The 23,110-nt window shown below is 36.3% G+C and overlaps 1 protein-coding gene across 9 annotated transcripts in view; it reads right to left on the bottom strand.

Moving 5' to 3' along the window:
- The window catches only part of LOC128787103 (DNA polymerase nu-like), a 111,617-nt gene that overhangs the window by 37,449 nt on the left and 51,058 nt on the right, over window positions 1-23,110 (bottom strand). For 8 of the 9 annotated variants that reach the window (XR_008430573.1, XM_053941001.1, XM_053941000.1 and 5 more), the window contains 3 exons: window positions 9,869-9,951; window positions 5,596-5,727; window positions 2,991-3,101 (listed from right to left, as the gene is read on the bottom strand). Coding sequence is in view for 8 of the 9 variants with exons in the window: in XM_053941001.1 (XP_053796976.1) it covers window positions 2,991-3,101; window positions 5,596-5,727; window positions 9,869-9,951 (326 nt within the window). In the remaining variant the exon portion in view is untranslated. Of the gene's footprint in view, window positions 1-2,990; window positions 3,102-5,595; window positions 5,728-9,868; window positions 9,952-17,468; window positions 17,531-23,110 lie in introns of those variants that run through there. The other variant, XM_053941004.1, reaches the window with a different exon arrangement.

Below are 23,110 nucleotides of genomic sequence, written 5' to 3'. Positions count from 1 at the left end.
ACAACCCTGTAATTTAATGAATTTTGAATTTTTTCTGCCAAATGATTCAACTTTCAGAATAGGAGCAGAGAACAGCCAGGTAGCCAAGTAACAAGGGTACTCTGCTGAGAGATAATCAGAGAATTGCAGAAATCTCAGAAGGGACCCATAGAGATCAAGTCCAACACCCCAACTCCTTGCTCCTAGCATGACTCTAAACCTGAACTGAGAGCATTGTCCAAACACTCCTTCAACTCTGTCAGGCTTGGGGCTGTGACCACTGCCCTGGAGAGCCTGTTCCGGTGCCCAACAACCCTCTGGGTGAAGAGCCTTTTCCTAATATCCAACCTAAACCTCCCTGACACAACTTCAGGCCATTCCCTCAGGTCCTACAGCTGTCACTGGAGAAAGGAGCTCAGCACCTCCCCCTCCACTGCCTCCCTTGAGGAACCTGTAGACTGTGATGAAGTCACCCCACAGCCTCTTCTCTAGGCTGAACAGCACAAGAGACCTCAGCTGCTCCTTCTAAGTCTTGTCCTCAACACCTTTGACAATCTTGGTGACTCTCCTCTGGATGCAGTCTGACAGTTTGATGTCCTTCTTATACTGAGGCACCCAAAACTGCACACAGGACGTGAGGAGGGGCCACACCAGTGCAGAGCAGAGTGGGACAGTGACTGGCCAGTGAGGCTGTGCCTGATGTTCCCCAGGACACAGTGGGCCCTTTTGGCTAGGGAAGAATATCTAAGAGAACAAGGACAAAGGCTTAACATCTCTTCTTTCTCCACAGTCATCTATGACAAACTGCCTCCTCTGGGATCCCATGCTGAGACTCTGTTTTGCTCATTAACTGTACCCAGTGCAGACCCTCAGCTGATGATGGAGATGCTGATGTCTGACTGTGGATTTGGCCCTCAAATACCTGTCTTGTTTTCCTGTTCAAATGATGTGTCAAATTATTCAACACATTGCAAAAAGGGACAATTGATATAAAAAGTAAGAAAGGATGTTTCAGCGAAGGTCAGGTAAATATCTTCTTAGTAATTGTGAGGATAAAACTATACTGAGCATTTAGTCCATCACAAAAGATATGTTCTAGATACACTCTTTCTGAAACATTGTAGAGCAATGAAATTTGAAAGGCTTCTCAAATATTTTTTTACTGAAATATGATTTTTAGAGGTATCCTATTTTAAAAAGAAAAAAAATTCCTTTTAAAAAAGAACATAAATATAAATAATTAAAGATAAAATGAACTGTTTGCTCTATGGGAATTAGGTACAACTGAATAATAACTGAAGAATAATATGTACATTGGTGAAAACTATTGAATGGGGAAATATTCAAAAACAGAAAAATACTATGAAAGAAGGGTAAGAAACCGAACTGTAATAATTCAAAGCTGCAATTTTACATTTCTCTCAATATTGCCATGCATCTGAAGTGTTCTGCTATCAGTTGCTGCTGCCATAATCAAAATGTAAATTACTTAATTAGACTATTAGGTATAACTGCAAAACACATATTAAATGCAGTTTAGTACACTAAATGTGATAAAAGGTTTTATAATTTATAAAGTTTTTATGGTCTTAAAATATTATCTTTTAGCTGAGATCTTAAAATTAAAACATCATGGTAGCCTAGAATGAATTTTTAAAATAAAATTTGGGAATAATGAATATTTTAGAGTTTTTAATCCTTGCTTCACCACACCTTCTAATATTACATTTTGAGTAACAATTTTTCATCAGATTTGTCCTTCAGTATCATTTGAACTGACAGTGAAATCTGACAATCTTATTATTGTAGGTACATAGAAGTGAGTGCTCCACAGACAGTCCTGTGACAGCCTTGCTCCAGCTCTTGGGACAGATGGACACAGCAAATGCTGCTCAGAGAGCTGTGTCTGTATCAGTGCTGCACTGTGTGCTCTACAGGACTCACAGAATGAGAATTAGAATTCTAGATCTCTAGGTACCTTTGCAGAGACAGTACTTAAAGACTGTCAAACATGACATAAATACTTAAGTAATTTTTAAAATGAAACATTAAATGAATAATATTTGGAGAGGAAAGTGATACTTTCAAAAGGAAAGTTCAAATAACTTTTGTAGGAGCATGCCATCACCACGTCGAGAAAGCACTTTTTCCTTGCCTGTAAATTGTACACTTCCAGAGTAACTTAAAGAAAACCCTGTCAGCATGATCCAATCAAAAAAAAATAATTCTTCTAAGGGACATGAAGGTAGGAGGCATCTCAGTCTTGGGCTGACAGCTCAGGCTTTTTTTCCCTTTGGGTGGCTAAATCCTGTACACACCTGAGCCCCAAGTGACTTGACCAGACTATGTTATTGCATCAGATTAACTAACATGTGAGCACAGAATGCTGACTTTTACATTTCCAATCTATATGTTAAATGTTTTTCTGTGGAAAAAAACACCTTTTTTCTTTCCTTCCAGAATTAAGTTTGAAGTTTTTGCAAAGAATGAGCTGGATTTCCAAACAAATAATAACAATGCACAATTATTGTAACATTCTGTATTTCTGAAACTAAAGCTACCTGGCAAAATAAAAGCTGGAATCTGTAAGAAACAGAATCACAGAAACCCTTCTGGAGTAACAGACTATAAAAACCAGAACAGAAAGTGTTTAAAGAAACAATGCACCTGAAGAATGGAGTTCTAGATATTCTCTCTATACATAGTTTGTATCAACTATGTTGAAATGTATACCTACATTTAACTATCACAGAGCATTCTAGTGTATTACAACATTTATACTGTTGCTGTTATTAATATTATCATTATTATTATATTATTCTGTTTACTGGCAATTTCCAAGGTGGATGGAATATATAATTTTAACTTCTTTTTCACAGTAAAATTCACGCCTACTCTAGTAGACTACTGTAATATTCATTCTTCTGAGATTATCAGAGTTGTTGCCCACTAAAGGCAAGCAGGGATAGAGACAGGTGGGTAGACAGGAAGGTAAGGAAGCAGATCTTTACCTTGAACAACAAAATTTACAGCCTGCCTCTCTGCTTGAGTGCGTAGCTTGTAATCCTGTGCATTGATATTGGCCAGTGGCCTTTTGCGTCCCATTATGGAAACCACATAACCTTGCAGGATTTAAATAAAAATTACTATTAGGTGATATAGAGTGATTTAAATGAAATTTCAAAAATTCTTCTTGAAGATAATACAGATATTTGTAATTATGTGCTGCCTGAGTCAATTTTAGTATTTTGTCCTCTGAAAATAGTCAGAGTTTATTTAAACCTTCAAAGCTTATTGTATTTTTGGTTTAAGTACTATTTAATTCAGAGAATTGGTACATGTTATACAAAGAAAACTTTAGTTCTTTAAGGCTGTTAAATTTTTATTAGGAATGTCTACCAATAAACCAGCAAACTCTCTCTGAGGGAGATGAAACTATAAATACCTAGCAGAATTAGCTATCTATTAGCAGCCATAATTAGAGCTTTCCACATAGTGAATAGTTTACTTGGGAATAGTAAAGAAAAATCAATTTGTAGAGTAATTAAATCAGTAATGAATATTTGCCAGAAATATAAAATAGGGTTTTTTGGGGAAAAAAAAGTTGTATTTTTGTTTCCATTTTCTTTTTGTAGTATTTCTGTGTTCCTTTCACAGCCAAACTTCATTAACTCTAGTGTGGTAGGATTTTTTAGTTTAAAAGAAACATAAAAACACAGTTAAAGCTTTATGTTAGGCCTAATGACGTATTTTCCTAAAAAAACCCCATTTGGAGGGCAAGTGAGAGGAGCTGAGATAGGAAAAGAGATGTGAGGTTCCTCTTGTCAAAATAACACACACAAAACTTAGCTTACCTTCAAAAATAAACTTCTACTCTTATTTTAAGAAAAAATGAAAAATCATCCTTGTTAAAAATACATCTTGAAAAATGATTCTTTATATTTCTGATCACCTTGACTACCCATGAATTGTTGTTAGATACCATGGAAATTCAGACTGACATAGTTTCTTGTCCTCTGCTGTGCAAGCACAAGTGATGAGGAGACCTTTTCAAACAAAAAGTTATCACCTTATTCTGGACAACATATACCCAGGTTTGTGTGCAGAGGATGAATTATTTCAGCTTTCTGTGTATTAGTGCATTTCCAGGAGCGCTGATACCAAAAGTACCAGTTTTGAAACAAGAAACAGAACTATCTGGAAGTTAGGGTATTCTTTGACAAATCAGTCTCCCCAACTTAACTAACATTTTCCATGAAGAACAGTATTTAAAGATGGAATTACTGAAAAATTGTATTCTTAGGTAAAATTAGATTTGCTGTAATATCCTTATTCCTGTGAGGTATGACTCCTCATAACTGAGCAGCATCCCTAAACAAACACCATCATTTGTGTAACAGTGGCAGAGAAGGTGCCTGGTGTCAATGATTAATCTGCAAATGCATGCCTGAATGAGGCCTTTTCAATATGTCAATAATTTAATAAAAAACAACAGCAGTATAGTAATATATACACTAACAAATATCTTCCTCATAATAGACGTATTTATATGCTTATCATGTCTACATGGAGTATCATTCATAAAACCTAAAAAATATTAGTCAGAAGGGTGCTGCTCACCTTTGAACTTCAGATAAGTTGAAAAAAACTACCTTTTTTTAATGAGCCCAATAGGTTGGAATGCTTTTGTTGAGAAGTTAGAATCCAAGGTGGATTAACAAGAAAAATATTAAATAATATTGATCTTAATAAACAAAGAAATGCAAATGTGTGACACAATGACAGTTCATGCTTACAGTAGACCTTGAGGCCCTACAAAGTACAAAAAAGGCATACTATCAATTTTCATAACTAGAAGTGAATTCTATGTCTCTGTCATGGCACCCATATAGTGATGGGTAATATTATATTGCAAATTTACTATTTATTTCTAAAAAATGTCTTAGCACTGCATGCCCTATTAAGAAACAAAATAACTCAATTTTGACAGTTCTGCTAATTAGCTTTTAAAAGACATTATTTCAGGCAGCTATGTTTTCTCTTCTCAAATTACTGCACTCCTAGGATTCACTAAATATAAATGAATATGTAGACTAAAAACAAATTTGGTGCAAGAAGAGTTTGCAGCTGCTGGCTCCAGAAGCACTCTGCACACATCTGTCACTACAGCTACCACCTGAACTTCAAGAACAGAAATTCTGATTGATGCATAGAAAAAATTAGTCTAAAAAAATTGGCTGTGTAAATTGACTGAACTTCCACGGTCCAGCAGCCATGTACCCAATTTATTAGGTAGAAGATTCCTTGGGCTTTTTTTTCTGTTGGAGTACATTATATGTCAAAATGATGCAGTGTAACTTGACATTAAGTGGGGTTCATTCTGAGAACAGATGTCTTACTCTGTTAGTATCTTTCTGAGAAAAGGCAGACTTAACCAGCTCCTTTTAGGGCTAAAAAAGAAAAAAAAAACCCAAACCTGATTCACCAAGAAAGGATATTCCATCATTTTTTGTTGTCCTCTAACTATTTGAATTTGGGTCAAGTTGAATCTTTGTCTTCACCACTGGCACACAGTGCAGATCAGTAAATAAAATCTGGCCACAGACTTTGGATTACCTTTATTCCGGCACTGTTCAATGGTTTTCTTTGTAAATTCATGTACTTTCTTGTATTTTTGCATAAAACTCTCTATAAATTGACTGGCTTGAACAGGAGTAATTCCCAAGCAGTCAGCGAGACGTTCTTTACCTGGTGGTACAGAAATTATCTCTATTATGCAATAAAGCAGAACAGAAAACCACTACATGCAATAGCACTGTTTCATGCACAATTAGTGGAATTAGTTAACTTTACTTACCTCTATGAAATAGGATGGATCTGATACAATAAAATCATATTGCAACAAAATAAATGTTTAACCCTGAGCTTGAATGTTTTACTGAAGTTACTGGATTAAGTATATAATTAGTAAGAAGTATATAAGGAGTATGCAATTAAGAAATTTCTAGTTATAATTTATACCTATAAGGTAGTTGAAATCTCTTTTGTTCACAGAGCAATGCTGTTGCTTTATTTTACTAGTTCAGTGTTACACTCTCCAAACTTTGAAGAGCAGATAAAGACTTGAAATTAACTTTAAACAAATACAAATATAATGAAGATCTACAAAAGGATGGAGATGTTTGAGTTTAGCTAGAAGCTTTAGAGTTCAGCCTGAATTTAGAAAGGATGTTTGGAGTCTGGGTCCTACAGATTTCAAACAGTCTTAGGCTCCTCAATGTCGTAGAAATTGGGGTCCAAGTTTTGAGATAAAAGGGTTGGAAAAAGAAAAAAAAAATGGAAAAAGAAAAAAAAAAGAAAAAGTGTTCCAACAGAGAGAGAAAGGAATAATAGCTTTTCTTCAGGATATAGGTGCACAATATCTGTTAATGTTTGATCTAAGAGCATTTATAAGAAAAGTTGGGAAAAAACCTGAAGATATTCCAGTGTGTGAAAATATAAACTAAGAGCTACAGTTTAAACCCACTTATAAATCAAACAGTTCCAGTAAAAATAAAACATACACCAACATTCATTCATTCATATGAAGTTTGAAAGACAGATACATTTATGTCAGCTGCACAGCAACACAGAACCAGCACTGTCTGCAAAGAACATAAGCTGAGAGGAGACATCTCAAGGCACCAAAGGCATGGAATAGTCATTGTCACAGTAAGACTGTCAAGAAAAATTGTCTAGCACTTTAAAAAGAGAGAGGATTTCAGCCATCTAAATGCCATCACTGTCAGGCTGATGTGCATTTCAGAACAATTATTATAGCATTTTGTTCTCAGTCACGCCAGGATCTGCACTGAGCTGCAAGAACATCAGTCTGGACAAGGTGCTAGAGGAAGAAATTCACACAGACATCCAGGATGACATTTGCTGAGCTATTATAGATCTGTACTTTTTTTTTTTTTTTTTTTTTTGACATCTAATTCATTTGGGTTTTCTTCCTGGGTCAGCAAATGACAAATCTATTTGATAAAGCACACGTTGCTAACAGCTAGGAGACTACTGTAGCTTCCTTAGAGAACTGTAACATCTAAGTTTGTCCATGTTATCCATTTAAAGAACTATTAATATACAGAACAATTGCATAAAATACTAGGAAAATTAAAGCACAATATTAGCAAGGCCATCTGAAAGGTCCCAGGGAAATGCAGTTCCTGGGAAGCAAAAAGAGGGGAATGAACAGCCATGTAATTGTGTCAGATCATGCTCCACAATGCAGGAGCACAGGCCATGTAAGGCAGAGCCCAGGATGGACTAAACCTTCTCTGAGCACTCTTCTTGAGTTATCTGTGCCAGGGTAATTATCAGCAGCAGCCTATGAGTTTCAGTGTTCCCCATTCTGCAATATCATCTTTCAAAGATGAAAATAGTATTAGTTTTCATTTAAACACTGATAGCCCTCTGTGTCAGTCCAGGGCTTGAACATACTGCCATTGAATAGAAGGAATTCCTTATTTTACAGAAGTTTAAGTTGCCCGTGTTTTAGTTCTACAAGATGACTAAGTTAGAAAGAGGTGAATTGAACTGCTCCAAACCAACCAAAAATACTAATAGAATGTCCCAAGCTGGAAGGGACCCACAAGGATCAATTCCTGGGCCTGTACAGGACACCCCAAGAGTCACACCATGTGCCTGAGAGTGTTGTCCAAATGCTTCTGGAACTCTTGTCAGGCTTGGGACTGTGACCGCTGCCCTAGTAAGCCTGTTCCAGGGCCAAATCATCCCCCTCTGGGTGAAAACTTTTCCTAATAACCAATCTTCTTTTTCCTTTATTATCCTTCAGAATTAAAGAAAAGACCTTGAAAGCATGAACCAAGTGCAACCTAAGAAAACAGAACATACAACCTAAGAAAATAAAAGGAAAATAAAAATATTACTATTTTCTACATGAAAGGTTTTTATTAGCTCCTGTAAGCATAATACAGGCAAGCTCCTCAGGGTGTATTTTTGTAGTTTTCAATCCTAAAAGGAGTATTATTCACACTCTTCAGTTGTATAAAAATGTCTCATTTATGAAAAGTGAGCTGTCTTTTGAAGGGAGACACACTGTGGGTGGAATTCAGTCCATCAATTTCAGGTATCTAACAATTACTTTTTGTCAGCCCAGTTTCCATCTAAGTGGTTTAATGATATAATTTCATGTCTTAATTAGGATCTGATCACACTTCTAATGAACTGGAAACTTCTTAATATCTTTGAGGCGCTTCAACTGTCCTTGTTTGAGAGAGAGGGACAGAAAGCAAACAAGTAAATGGAGACATTTATCAAGTACTGCTGCACTGAAATCTTTAGTGCCTGGTTCAGAGCAAGTGAGGGAGTGCCAATACTGTGCTTAAATGTAAACATTCAAGCTCTCTATAGATTAGTAGACAGACACAGGCTCCACTGAGCCCCAGGAACTGAGGCATTTCTAACTATATACAGAACCACAGGGCATTCAAGTGGTGGTGATCCATCTGGCTACATCTGGTATCTGCCTGTCCCACCCACAGTGGAAGAGACTGGAAATGTGTAGCATTTGTATGGACCAAGGGGCAGGGGTCATAATGCTGGCATTTTGTAAAATAGCCCAGTGATGAAACCATTCAGGTGGGAAATGGAAGATTTGATTCCAGTCTCAGCACAGACACATCTAAATTTACAGTGTAGGGTACCAGTGCTGGGCTTTTTTAATATAGATTTTAAACACAGAGGTTGCAAATGCAATACAGCTTAACATAAAAACACAGGTGTGTATGCATATATATACACACACACACACCCCCCTAAACATAAAATAGATATTCAAGAGAGCTGAATTTGATGCATTTCTTCCCAGCTGAATACCATAAATGATAAATGGAATACCCTGGCTGATTCTGCCTTTGGTTCCAGGACTCAGTGCAAAAGACGGCTTAGAAAGCATTCACAACCAGGAACTCAAGATGTAGCATTAAGTGTTTCCAAGTTACATAAAGCTTGTAGCCCAGGGCTCTCATTTCCTAAATGACTTTTTCAAGAACTCATGCTCTGCAGAGAAAGTTAGTCAGCTGCTCAATGAAACCAATTCACAAGAGCTTCTAGATTGTTGACATACATGCATCTATCTCCCCAGAAAAGGTAACTCTAGGCATGTATGAAGCATAAGGAGAGTTGGGCATCATTTAGAAATAGAAGGTAGTTTTGGAAAGTGTGAACATCTTGACTTATCTAGGACCTGGTCAGGACTTAGGCAGAATGGGTAACAATGTATTTTTGCAAGTTTTCTGCAGTTGTGAAGAAATGGCAGCAAACATTAAGACTCAAAGTAAGGGAACACTTTTACACTGAAGGTGAGCAAGCACTGGCACAGGTTGCCCAGGGAGGCTGTGGAGCCTTGAAGAGCTCTTTCTCCAGCCTTGAGCACATTGAAAATCCGGACACAGTCCTGGGCAAACAACCCTGCTTGAACAGGGGGCTGGATCTGATGACCTCCAGAGATCCCTTCCAATCCCTGCCATTCTCTGATTCTATAAATGTGATTTAAAACAATATTGGAGTTTTTTAAAATTTCATTGCAGTTATTCTCATCTCTGTCTATATACTGAGAGAATCCAAAGTCCACCCAAAATTAGATATATGCTTCAGTTATATCAGCAGTAAATAAATACAAAATCAGATAATCTTTGTATGTGGCAATGTAACAACATTAATTTCATCATTTTTATACTGAGTAGATAATTTAATAATCCTGGATAAAAATATAAATGCAATACTCTGACAAACTTTTACTCACCTTTAGAAATTCAATCTACTTATATAAATTATGAATAAAGTACAAATTTACAGTAGCTGGGTTTTTTCTAAAAATGCCTACCTGCTCCATAAACCACAGAGTAAACGATACGCTTTGCTTGCTCTCTATCAGCATGTTTCACTTGTTCACTTGGAATCCCTTTCCTAAACAAACAAACAAAAATCACACCTTTTCAGTTAAACTAAGTTGTTATCCCCACAGTAAACTTATTTAAAGTCAATAATCATTTGATAACTACAAAATTGTAAGATATGAATAGATGTACTTAAGGGCTTTCATTATCAGCAAGGAATGCACAACTTCTTTACAAATTTTCATACTGATAGTCCATAGTAAATTAAATTATTTATTTTAATTTTAATCTCCTTTCCTTTTCAATTAAATTCTTGGTTGGGAAAAATCCTATTATATTACTAGTTTTTCAGATTAAGGAGAATTTAATAGTGGCTCATGAGAAAAATTAATTATTTCTAGCAGCAGCATTTCTTCAAGATGTGAGGGTCTAGAGACTCAAAGCATAAGTCTGATCTAAAGCTTGTTTAAATAAGACTATTATCAGGGCTTCAAAAACAGAAATATGCAACCTTTTTTCAACAGATGACTGATAGAAGCAAGCACTGCCTGCTCCATATGCCTTACAGAGCTCCACAATAGCAAGGCTCCATAAAACAGCAGCAGTGGCTGATTCTGGACTCAAGAGCACATCCAGATCACTCAGAGCCAAGTGTCCTCCTTCCCAGTTCCCCTTCTCTCACAACTGACATAAAACAGTCCTACAAAAATGCTAATAGATTTAGCAATGTGAAAAATGAAAAGCTATGACTTTGGCATCAAGTATGTGCCACCTATAGTTTTCCTTATCAAAATACAGCTTCAGAAAGAATACTGAAATTATTAACAACTGAAAGCACTGAATAATATTGATCATTTGGTTTAAATGGAAGGGTGTTGGGGGAAATCATATACTCACTCTCTGAAAACAACTACCTATAAAAATTATATTTGAAATATGGAGATTAATTGCTATCAGAGATACTTGATGATATCTGCACCATTTGTGAAAAAGCCTCCCCATAAGACTGTCAATTTTTTTCATGAGTCTGGTTGCATTTTTAAAACCAAAGTTTTCTATGATTTGTTATGAAAGCTTTTTTGTCATGAAAAATGCTTTTTTTGTGAAGGTTTTAGCTGAGGAGCTTTAAGAAAATGGTGTATTTCTCTGAATCTTCTTCAAGGTAAGTCTTTCACCACTACTAAGATAATCAAACTTATAGAAAATCAGCAGAGCCACAGATTTTTGCTTGCATACCTCATACACTGATTTTAGCCAAGCCTATGTTCAGTGCTGGTATAATTAGGCATTCTGAATGACAAACAGGCAGACATTGGATGAAATCAGATTTAAGAAGGTCTTTACAGTAGTACAGATTTTTGAAGAGGAAAAATAAAACTGAATATAATTTCCAGCCTTCATTGCACAAAAAGTCTTTGGTTTTGCAGAGCTCACATTGTTCCTTTGAATGGCACTAACAGCTTAAAGATGAAACAAAACTTTTCACTGTTCCATTTAGTTGAGAAACAAGAGTAATTTAATAGTGTTTCCACCTGTAATGAAGACTGTTCCCACTTAATCATTCTGCAAGTTTGAGACTCTTAAAATTTACTTTCTTAGCTGTGGCAGGTCAAAAGTTCATGGATCTTTTGAATACAGTAGGTTGAGATTCCCAGTTGTACCTGAATACAAGGACAAAGTGGCAATAGGAGCTAATAAGTGGAGAATTAGGAAACTAGACATCATAAAGGATTTCCTGAAAAAATCTCCAGCAGAAAGACTGCAGGAATTTCCTGAAGAACCTGGCAGAGAACTACACAGACACTTGAGAAAGTGTTGATCCCAAGGGAAAATAGAATCTGGTAAGAGAGCAAATATCACCTGAGGACCTTTCTGACGTGCAACACTAAGGCTGGGGAATGCTGAAACTGGGGAAACCCTAGAAAATGTAGTACTGCTTTCCTAATACTTCATAATTTGAACTAGAGGATTGGACAAGGCAAGGAATGGGAGGACAGCAGCAGAATTTACTTGCAGATTTACTGAAGTCAGAGACTAGAGACAACTGAGAGGCAGTGGGTACATCAGCTGCTCACTTCTCTGGAAAAGAAGGGCTAAAACAGAAAGGACACAGTGGGTGAGAACCATGGAGACTTGTAGAGGAACACAGATATTCATCAGACCATGCTACTGAGGGAGACACAAGGTGAGACCTGCTGGGAAGGACAGGTGGTTCTAGAGAAGTTTTAGCAGTGAAAGAAGACACTAGAACTGGATTGTGTGCACAATTAGAACTGCTGCTAGAACTTTGATTATGATTTTGCATTATCCAAGCTTCAGCTTGGAGGGCTGACTGAAAAAAACAAGAAATAGTCTTATTGCTGTAATGATGACTGGCAGTGTCTGCAATCAAAATAAAATCTTGCCTAACACAGTTATTGGGGCAGATGTACATGCACCATGTAATCATGGCAATCCAACAGTCACTTAGCATTTCCTCGTCTGTAGTTAGTCATGAAACACATGACTTTTAATGGAAAAAATTAAAAATTCAGGGTTTTATCTCAAATATCTCCTTCAATATAATGTTACAACCAAAACGGTCAGTCAACATCTCAGAGCGTGTCAATGAGAAATGTGAGCACTGGACACAGAGGCAATACATCTACCACTCTGAGTATTTGCAAATTTATGTACCACATAAAAGAATACATAATTATAAGATATGAAATTGCCATATAAATCAAAACTGCTTGAGCAAACAGAAGTCATTAATCATAACTATTTTTTTTCTAATAAATGGGTTTTTTTTCTGTTTGTATTGACAATGATTAGCTTCTACTAGAGTGTTTGATTCCTTCTGTAATTCAGAGAGGCATTCCTGCAGTTTGAGGCGAAGGCTGTTTATTCTGTTGAACAATAAAATTAAAGGGGAGGTGTGCAGTTTCTCAGAACTGCAGCAGCCATGTTAGAAATCCCCAGTGGGCTTTCTGCTTTATCCTGTTTCCTTTACAAACTAATTTAGGTTTGTGATAATTGATTTGTTTTAATGGGTACTGTGAGAATCTATTTCAAGATAAAACCTTTATTTTGCCTTTGGACTCATCATGGAACAGCCATGATATTGATAAAAAGACATTGTTATCTGCATACTTGCATAAGAAGTTTTTAGCAAGCCATCTAGGGCATGAAAATACTCAGTGCTGAAGTGCGGTATATGTAACATAGATCTTTAGTGGAAATGCGTTTTTTTGAATAAATTTGAATCTGATAAAGGGAGGTGAATGGACATAAAGTAGTCTTAGCTGCTGGGCAGTGACACTGAGGCTGTGACTCCAGCTCACCCAGCACTGTCTGTACAGCTGGAGTAAGAAGAAGACTGTTAATTCAATGTTATAGAAATTGATACAGAAAAAAAAAGCTTAGTAGGAGAAAGAATTTGCTGCAGATTTTGTTGTAGAAACAGCAAAATTCCTGAAGGCCTGCAGGAAATAAATATGCAGTTACTAGTTCTAGCATGAAATGTATTTTTCCATTTTATTACATCCTTCTCATTACTCTCTCTCAAATATGCTGGGAAAAATTCAAATTCATAATTAGTATTTTCACCATCCTCAAATCTCCAAATGTGCAGTATTTCACCTTCAATATTCCTGCATGCATACCTTGCCTGCACACTTGTCTCAGGCTATTTCCACATCTCTGATTTGTTTGTCCTTTACTTTGTTTAACACTGATTTGCAAGTACTTTGCCTTATAGTACTTTATTTGATTGACATCTCTTAGGCAGAATAAAGAACAGCCCTCAGTGCTGGAAGACATCTTCAGGTTGGCGAATCTCAGTATCCTGGGAAGGAGCTAGCAGAGCTAAACAATCTGGGAAGGTCTGTGAGGGCAGCAAACAACTTGCAGCCAAAACTTGTAGAATATCTAACAAACACAGTGAAAGTAGAGATACACAAAGTCTTTAAAAAGGTGGATCTAGTAAGAAGATCCACTGGAATGTCTGTCTAGAAGTGAATAGCTGCCTAATTCTGACAGTAAAAAACATGGAGAAACAATTTTCTAGCAAATAGTGAAGACTAACATGAAATTATGATTACAAAACAAAGTGAAGATACGAAACAAAAGGAGGAATATATAATCTATTACTTTTTCAAAGAAAATATTTTGAACATTATCATAATTTCTCTAAAATTCACTATACATTTTCATTTATTAATGGGGTCTAATGGACATCTCAAAGGGTTTCTACTGAATTAACTCTTAAGTCTCTAATACATATGAACACCAAGTTTCTTTATATCTCAAAAAAAATACAGCAATCATATCTGTAATTTTAAAAAAGTTTAACTGTAAACTGGGATAACACATTTAATACAGAGTAGACATCTCAATGGATTAATTTTTACCTGTACAGAATACTAAAAAACCAACATGAATTTTAGTATTCAGAAATGAGCTCACACAACATAAACACATAAAAAAAACATTAAAGAGGCCACAGGCCATAATGTATGAGCAATGGCAAAATAAAACCTTGAGAACAGGTAGAAATGGGAGGAAATCAGTCTTAAAAGAATGCGATAAGAATTTCCAGAATTTCTGGGAAACGTTGTGTGGTGACGGAAGCCAACTGTTTATGCACAGGAAAAGGCAGAACAAACTCCTCAAACACAATATCTGGCAGGCATGTGTTGCCTTGATCTGCATTACACTCCAGCCAAGCAACGCTCACTCATAATAGCCACAAACCCTTGGCTGCTCTCTTGCATCTGCCAATTAATCCAAGTCCAAGCTGTGAATTGTTGATGTGGGAAATGAGATGGAGTGGCATTAAATTCATTCTATATGCGGTCATTAATGTCCAATAAATGAGTCAATGTATGAGTGGTACACATTTGTTCATCTGATGGCTCTTACGCTTTTTATGTTTTCATCAGTGAACTATATAAGTCTCATTTTCCATCACCTGTTGCTGTTTAATAGCAGATGAGAGTTTTATATTCTGTAAGTTTGTGCCTGGAACTTTGTGTTGGGATATGAAACAGGTACAGACATTTTATGTAATCAGTAAAATTAGAAAAGCCCAGTTTTACAGCAGCATCACCATTGGGTAGATGATGTAGGAGGTAAATTCTGAAAGTTCACTTTTTCAGTTTAGCAGACCTAATACTTGAGGCAATCAGAATACATACAACAATGTATATGAGTATCCAAGATATATGGAAAAAAAATTGCTACCTGTAACCCAGTTCACCCACTGCTAATGCAATGAGCAAGAATAAACAATTTTTTTGAAAGCTACTGTTCCATGACTCATGGAAAATGCTGACAAGGCTCAGGCATACTTTGTCTCAGACGTTTGTAAGGTAATATACAGAAGAGAACTTGGAATTACTTTTGCCTGGCTAATCTCTGTTACAAAATACAGAAAAGGAAGAGGTTGGGAAACAGTTTCCCTGAAGACATCATCATATCAAAATATATCACTACTTTTGTCTTGCTTCAATCAAGAGCTAGACATAAGATACATACAATTAGCCCATCTTTTTTCATACAGAAATGTAAAATGTATGGTTTCTATGCTTTGTATAACTATGAGGCATTTACACAACTATGCTCAAAACAAAAAGTAATGAGATTATCTTTCTTGGCATAAGAGCATGGAGACAGTAGGATGAAAAATGAAATTTTTCTAGACTGCCCAGAACAGTGGAAATACAGCTAAGATACTTTTCAAAAAATAGGAAAGAAATCCTTCCACAGAAAGCTGTGGTCTCCCTATTTCTGCAGGTGTTCACAGCCAGGCTGGATGGGCTCTGAGTATCCTTGCCTAGTGAAGGTGTCCCCTGTCCCCAGGGGGTTGGAACTACGCAGTCTTCCAGGTCCCTCCCAACACAAACCATTGTAGGATTCTAGGATTCCATGGAAAAAAGCATATATAAAGACTAAAATGCAGACTAACATCTTGCCAGAAGGGAAACAGCAGGTCAAGAGTAACAGAAAGATTAAACTTTCTGATGTAACCTAAGTATATATCAGTTTTTTTGTTGGATTTTTTAATCTATGTCACTTCTAAACACTTCTCATGTCTGATTCAAAGGTTATGTCAAATGCCTGTATTTGCAATTTTATCATTACCTGGTTTGCATAAATGAGATAAAAGGTTACAGAATAACACAAACTCCTCACAGCATAGACACCAGATCCCTCACATCTCTTCTTACCTGAAGGGCAATACATGTATTACATATATATACATGTATATTTATCCCCACCCTGGCATCAGGAGAGGCAGAGCTGTCTTCCAGCAGCCACTGCGCATGCTGGAGGACCTCTGGCATGGATCTTTCATGTAAATATAGGGGTCATGTAGTCATGGGTCAGAGGGGAGAGAGCCACAACACACAGTTCAGGAGTTAACACTGTGTTTTATTTAGTTAAGAGGTTTTTTTTAAAACTTTTTATTTGTGCTCAACTTCTTTGAATGAAAGACTACTGTCAGCTTGAAGTCATCCTTCCCAGACTACAGCCTAGTCTAAAACATTTTGGTCATTTTGTCTCTTTTCCCTTTGGGTATGCCACCCTACCAAACTGTGGTTAAATTTGTTTTATATCTATTAGCACCAGGAAAATCTTTATAACCCTTATAAAAAACTTTTGCAAGAATCCAGAAGCACGTTAGTATTTTAATCATAAAATAATTTATTTTTTCTGAGTAACCTCTATAATCCACTGCATGAAGATTTATTTCATTAGACCTCCTTTTAAAGAGCATGGTATCTAACTTTCATGTATTTTAAAGAAGATAAAGACATGACTTTGCAGTTTACTATGAGGGTCAAAAGTCTTCTGTTGTTATATTTTAAAGTAGCAGGGAACCAGATAAAGCAGTTGCAACAAGATTATGTCATAAATTATAGCGATCATCAGTAACAACTTGCTGAGAGATTAATTTGGGACTGAAGTGATCCATTATCTTTATTAAGATATTTACTGGCATGTTGCTGTTTCAGGTATCAGATACTGAAGAGATAAATTAGATAGCACTTATTTTCAGTGCTCTTCATTAGAAAAAGGCCACTTACAAGATTTTTCTGCAAAAATGCACAATTCTGGACATATGGCAGCTGGAACAGAAAGTCCCTGACACTGACAGATGTACTTGAAAGAGCACACCTTACCCTGCAACCTTCACCTTGCTTCTCTTTCACCCTGATAGGAAAAAAAGAAAAAGGGCTTTCACCAAACATACCCCTAGTATTTTTTTTATTTCTGAGCCACGAGGGCAGTCTTATTTTAGGGTTTCTGAGTCCTTGAGTACAGAAGAAAAGGAAGTCAGGGTAGCGAACTCCCCACGTCAGGTGCTGGTGTGAGCTTTGACAGTGATGGGCATCATTGAAAGAGCAAATAAATGTTAATGGATTAAGAAGTCTATGCAAACTGGGATGGCATAAAATTTCTCAGAGGCCATTTGTATAAAACAACAGGGAACAAATGCAAATTAATGCCCTTGGAGTTATTTCTTTACTTATCACAAATCACTTTTCAAGCTCTTCTTCAAGTGGCTTCAAATAGTTAAGACAGAACAGCAGCCATTTTGGGAGATGACAGAGGCAGCTGCAGCAGAGCATCAAATAATTACACATCTTGGACCTGTCAAAAGTCTCATAAAGAAATAGAAAGACCTTCAGAGCAGCCTTTAGATAAATACCAGAAAAGTAAAACAGAAAGAACAGAGTTCTTAACATATAATCAAAAGATGATGTAATGCCATCTCAGATATTACACAGAACAAAACATAGAGCTATCATATTGTTCCAACAATGTACAGTTTGCTCAGGAAAAATAGGCAGGGGAAGAGAGGAGATGTCACATTACATCAAACTGCATCCACACAAAACAGAAAAATATAAGAGACAGACTTTGAAATATCTTGGCCAGGCAATCAAAAAAGGAAGAAATCAGTCATGCTACATATAAGGGTCTTGAACAAATTCTGCAGAGAAGGATAAGAAACTTCCCATCCTATATTTTTCAATCTTCTCTATAAACACTTCTTTCAGCTTAAATTTCTGCTATGCCTTGGGTCAACACTGAACTAAAGGCAAAAGTAAAAGTGAAGAATGAATTGCCATGACATTCTTGATTTCATCAAAATTTCGCTTGACACTAGAGTTGAAGTTGAGTGAAATGAAATAAACGGAAATATTTTACTGAGCTCTGGAGTGTGCTCATAAAACAGAGCATTTTATCAAAGTCACTCTAGAAGGACATGACAGTTTGGAGATAAGAGTTTCATACACAACAAAACCTTTCTATGAAATTAGCAAAGCCAAAAGTTATCAGACACCACAAAACAACCATGACTATCCAGCCCCCTCAGACCTTGCTTTCTCTCTAGTCTCTGTGTTAGTTGTGGTGGTGGCAATTGTAAAACTTTATTTTCTAAGAAAGCATTTAATGTGCAATAACAATAAGCTCTCAATGTGACCTAAAATTAAGCTGTCTGCTTAAACTTCTAGTTAACTGCCTGATTTATTTAAAGCTTTTAAAAACAAAAGCCATTATGCTTCCTGAAGATTTTATTCCATCTGCTTTATCTACCAGTCTTCTACAAGGCAGTGTAAAGTACAAGGTGAAATTTCCACAGGTTGTCATATAGACTGTCAGAGTGCAAAGTAAGACAAGTGTTAAATTTAATTAATATCAACTATTGCAAATGAGCTTTCAAAACATGTAGAAATCTGTTTGCTGCAAAAGTAATGCTGCTAAAATATTCCACACCAACACCCATGAGGTGTTGAACTCGGAGCTTAAAACGTTTTAAAACTCTGATTCTGAGAAGGCAAATTGAACATCTTTCCCTTTTACCACATACAGCAGCTGCAGGAGCTGCAAGTGGTACAGCCTCACTCACAACTTTTTTGCCAAACAAGTTATTAAATACCAGATTCATAATGAGAAGTACCTGTACATAGTACCTGTATCTGAATATGTCACTTCATTTGAAAGGGCATGCCTTTCCATTTAAACTGAAATTGTGTCTCTCTTAACAGCATATAAGAAACAAATTAATGATTCCACACTTTTTATCAGTGTCACTCTAAATAAAGATACAAGATGAGAGATATTTTAGCTGTTGATCAGAATGGAAGCATTTTTTGCAGTATATTTATATGTGTTCAGTGGCATGGAATGTCCCTTCATTGCAACTCCAAAAACAAAGATTTTGCCATTTTGCAAATGGATGAAGTGAAATTAATTAAATCAAATTCATTTCAGACTTGATATTAAGTTCATAAAAGGGGAGAAATGAATGAACCCAAGAGACCTCATGTCCTAGAAGATTAGAAATGTATGAAATAGCCTGGATTATAAAGAAAATCGTTAGACAAATATGGGGCTCTAAGAACCCTAAACTGGTATAGCTCATTATTTAGATAAAGAACAAAACTAAAAGAGCTCTGCTTGGAGTAAAGGGAGCTGTGTAACCCTGTGGCTGCATCTTGTAACTCTGTGTCTGCTAATGGGGACAGGAGGAGAGCTAAAGCTCTCCCTGTTTCCTTAGTAAAAATCCACCTGGACAAGCACGATAATTTAATTATTCCTTAATCACCTAACAAACATACAGGTGACATCTCTTGATTAACAATGACTCTGTTCAAGCTTGTTGATAATATTTTCATAAATTTAATATAGAAGGACAAATATTCATATCTGTTTAAAAACCATTCAGCTGCAAATGTGGTGTTCACTTCCCAGAAATCTATTTAAATTATCCCTGATTAACTGGCCTTTGCTCTTGCTATTTGACTAGGCAGCCTAACTGAATTCCATATCTGCTATACCATACAGTTATATGAATTAACCTGAAAAAATACTATTTTGTGGAGGATTAATCTTTAATCTATTTAATACAAAGAATGTATTTAAAACAAAGTCATATGAAATGGATATGGGCAGGTGTATATATATTTAGTCAGCCTACCACCAAGCATTTGTGCATACTTGACCTTATCTTTTTCAAACAGACCCAGTTATCTTTTCGTATGATTCAGCCCATGAGGACTTATTTTGATTAATTTCAGGAATATCCAAAATACCTCTGCTTATTTCCTGTGTTCTTCAGATCTCAGCAGGGTATCAGCAGATAAAGCTATTGTCAGGAAATATCCTGAATTGCCAAGAGGCTGGAAAAACAAGAATCCCTATTTTGTCACAGTTCCTACCAGACCAACTGCCAATATGCAACAGTTTGGCTCACCTGGCCATCACTGGACATAATCAGCTCTGTGAGCCCCCTGGTGCACAGGGGGTAAAGAAAAAAATTCCACACTTCTTGCAGGAAGACATTCCGCAAAGAACAAACCAAACCTTTCTGCACTGTGATCTTTTTATTCAAGGATGGCTGAACTTATTTAAAAACAAAAAAAGACAACCTAAAAACATAACAAAAAGCCTTTTCTCCTTTCAACATGCTAATTCCAAGTAGTTCTGTGCTTTGCTTCTCTCTAGGCTTTTTCTTAAGTAATTTCCAAAACCAGCATGTCAGTCTCTAACAAAACAGTTCAGAACAGATATCACCATGATACCACAGCAATATCAGCTGAGGAGAGATAGACTTTCATGTTCAGAACATTTTACAAACAGTCTGCAGCTCCCAAGCTTATTTGGAATGAATGTTCAAGTTCCTCTGATTGTGGCATGGATAGTACAAGCTAAAGACCCTTCCATATCTCAAAAGCATCAGCCAACCAAGCCTACGCTATAAAAATGGAAAGAAATGTTTTTCAAAATGATTGGTGATAAAGAATTTATAAATCCCTTGGAATTCCAGGATAATTACACACTTCTTTATTTTAGATATAAGCTGCCATGGCTACAAAGACATAACGAGATGTGTCCTCTTCTCTGGAGCCATTTTTTTAAACTCTCTGAAAGCCACAGAGTCTCAGGTGAACAATTATTATGTTCAGTACTTGCTAGAAAGTAAATTCAATACCTGGAAGAAGCACAGGTATTCATGCTGCTCTCCATCACCACACAAAAGAAAGCACTAATAGCATGAATATGAGGGAACAGATGACAGATGAGATAGAAGGGAATATTTTGTGGTTTGGATCTTACAAAACTCAGATCTCAATGTGAAACAGGAGCAACTAGACCACTATCAAATTCTCCAGGCTTCTTTCAAACACTACCATGAGTGTAAGCATTGCACACAACTGCCATAAATCATTCTTTCATTGATATAATCAGAGCAAATATCACCCTTAAAGAGTATGCACTAACTACCTTATTACTTTAATTCACCATCAGTACCTTAATGTGTAGAGGTTAAATTACAGTTCAGAGCTAGAAATTGATACTTTAAAGAGGATGCCCATTTTCATACTGGAATGGCAGCAGTTATCAGATTATTACACCTTTTAATACACAACACATCTGTATACTGAACAGTATAGAGACCTATTCCTCTACCATACAGTAAGATGTAAGTATTTTTAATAGAGATTATTTAAATTTCTCTACTCTCCTATTGTTTTAGCTTTTAGAATTTAAGGAAAACTCACTGCATACAGGCAAACTTTTTGTGTGTTCTCTGATTTCCATACTGAAAAAGAATTAGAGTACAACTGTTTAACAATATTATCTATTAAAGGCATTTTTCTGAGGCATAGACCAACTTGGGTGTCATTACACTGGATCTACAGACAATCTATAGCACGGAATATATGACAGAAAATACCCAGGTAATTTATCACTGCATGGCAAAGTTTGTGCACAGGGACAATTATCTTTCTGCTCTCACACAATTAAAAATTCACTGTTCATAGCAGTAATAAATTCATGCTTTCAAGTAGATCATACTGTAAGCAACTTATTAAATATCTTTGTTAATTTCTCCCATTCTCAAATAGCAAATACCATCTAAAGAAAAGGTATATTTACCATGAGAAGATAACTGTAAATCAATACAAACAATCTAAAAATTTTATTAAATCTCAGAGAAGTAATGTGGTCAAGAGAATGTTCTTTGTTTCATATGCTAGTATTATCCCTAGAGACTATAAATCACCTGGGTATTCCTTTTCCTAAATTTCTGGAGTATTGGACTTTCACTTCAATCCATTTGCAACAAATCTACTTACAGGGTCTTTTCCTCTGAACTTCTTGGTTTATGAGGATATGGAGTCTACATGTTTTACCATCTTAGTTCCTAGTTATAATTTAGAAAGAGCAAAATTGTCTCATAAATCTCCTAGGCCATTTATGACAGGCACATCAGTGTTCTATTTCAGGCTTGAGAACATAAAACATAAATATAAATATACTTGGCAGATATTAGGAATATCTGTAGCAAATACTGGATCACAGTGACAACATCTTCAAGCTCAAATTGTCTAAGCTTATTCAGAGCCATAAATAACAGGGTTGCATTTGTATGGCCAGGCTGCCCTCAGGACCCTTAATAGAGGGCAGCACTGTGCTCTGCTGGATGCAGCTGAACTTGTCACTACTGGAGATCTCCAGTTGCCTGAGACAGACAAGGAGAAAACAAGAAGAAACAAAGGAAAGGACTTACCCAAATATTTTAAGTATGGATAAATGCTCCAGTCATAGGAACTCTGAAGCAGTACTATCCCAATTCAAAAATGTACTCAAGCAGGAAAGTAGGCAGGAGTCAGACAGGATGAAACCCCTATATGAAACACATCATACAATGATGTGTTTAAGTGCTTAGCTAAATCAAGATACTTTTCCTGGTTTTTGACTCAATGTTGTCAATATGAGTATATACACTATGATGGAGGAACAACAACCTACTGAGAAGGGTGACAAAAGAACAGTTTGAAAGAGACAGGTAATCATTACAGCCCAAATTACTAAATTTTGCAAAGTGCAATTACCTAAAAGTCTAAACTTATTTTTCAGCATCTATTTTTGAAAGTGATTTTAAGATATGCACATCAACAGCGTTTTAAACACAATTACTTATTTTTCATTTATTTTGTAAAAGCTAAAGAAGTGAGAGAAAGTTCACACTGAGGTTTGCTGTCATTGGGATGTCTAATGGCAGTTAGGTCTCTTGGCTGGTCAGACAGCTGCCAGGACAGTTCTCGTCACCTTCAGCACTGGGATGATGATTTGGATTTAAAAGGATTATGACTGTCATAGGGCATCAAGGCAACATAACACAAGGTGAACTTGCAGGTAGCTAGAACCCATTATATCATGAATTT

This window comes from Vidua chalybeata, chromosome 4 (assembly GCF_026979565.1).
Source record: "Vidua chalybeata isolate OUT-0048 chromosome 4, bVidCha1 merged haplotype, whole genome shotgun sequence".
NCBI lineage: Eukaryota > Metazoa > Chordata > Aves > Passeriformes > Viduidae > Vidua > Vidua chalybeata.
This window is presented reverse-complemented; position numbering and strand designations above follow the sequence as displayed.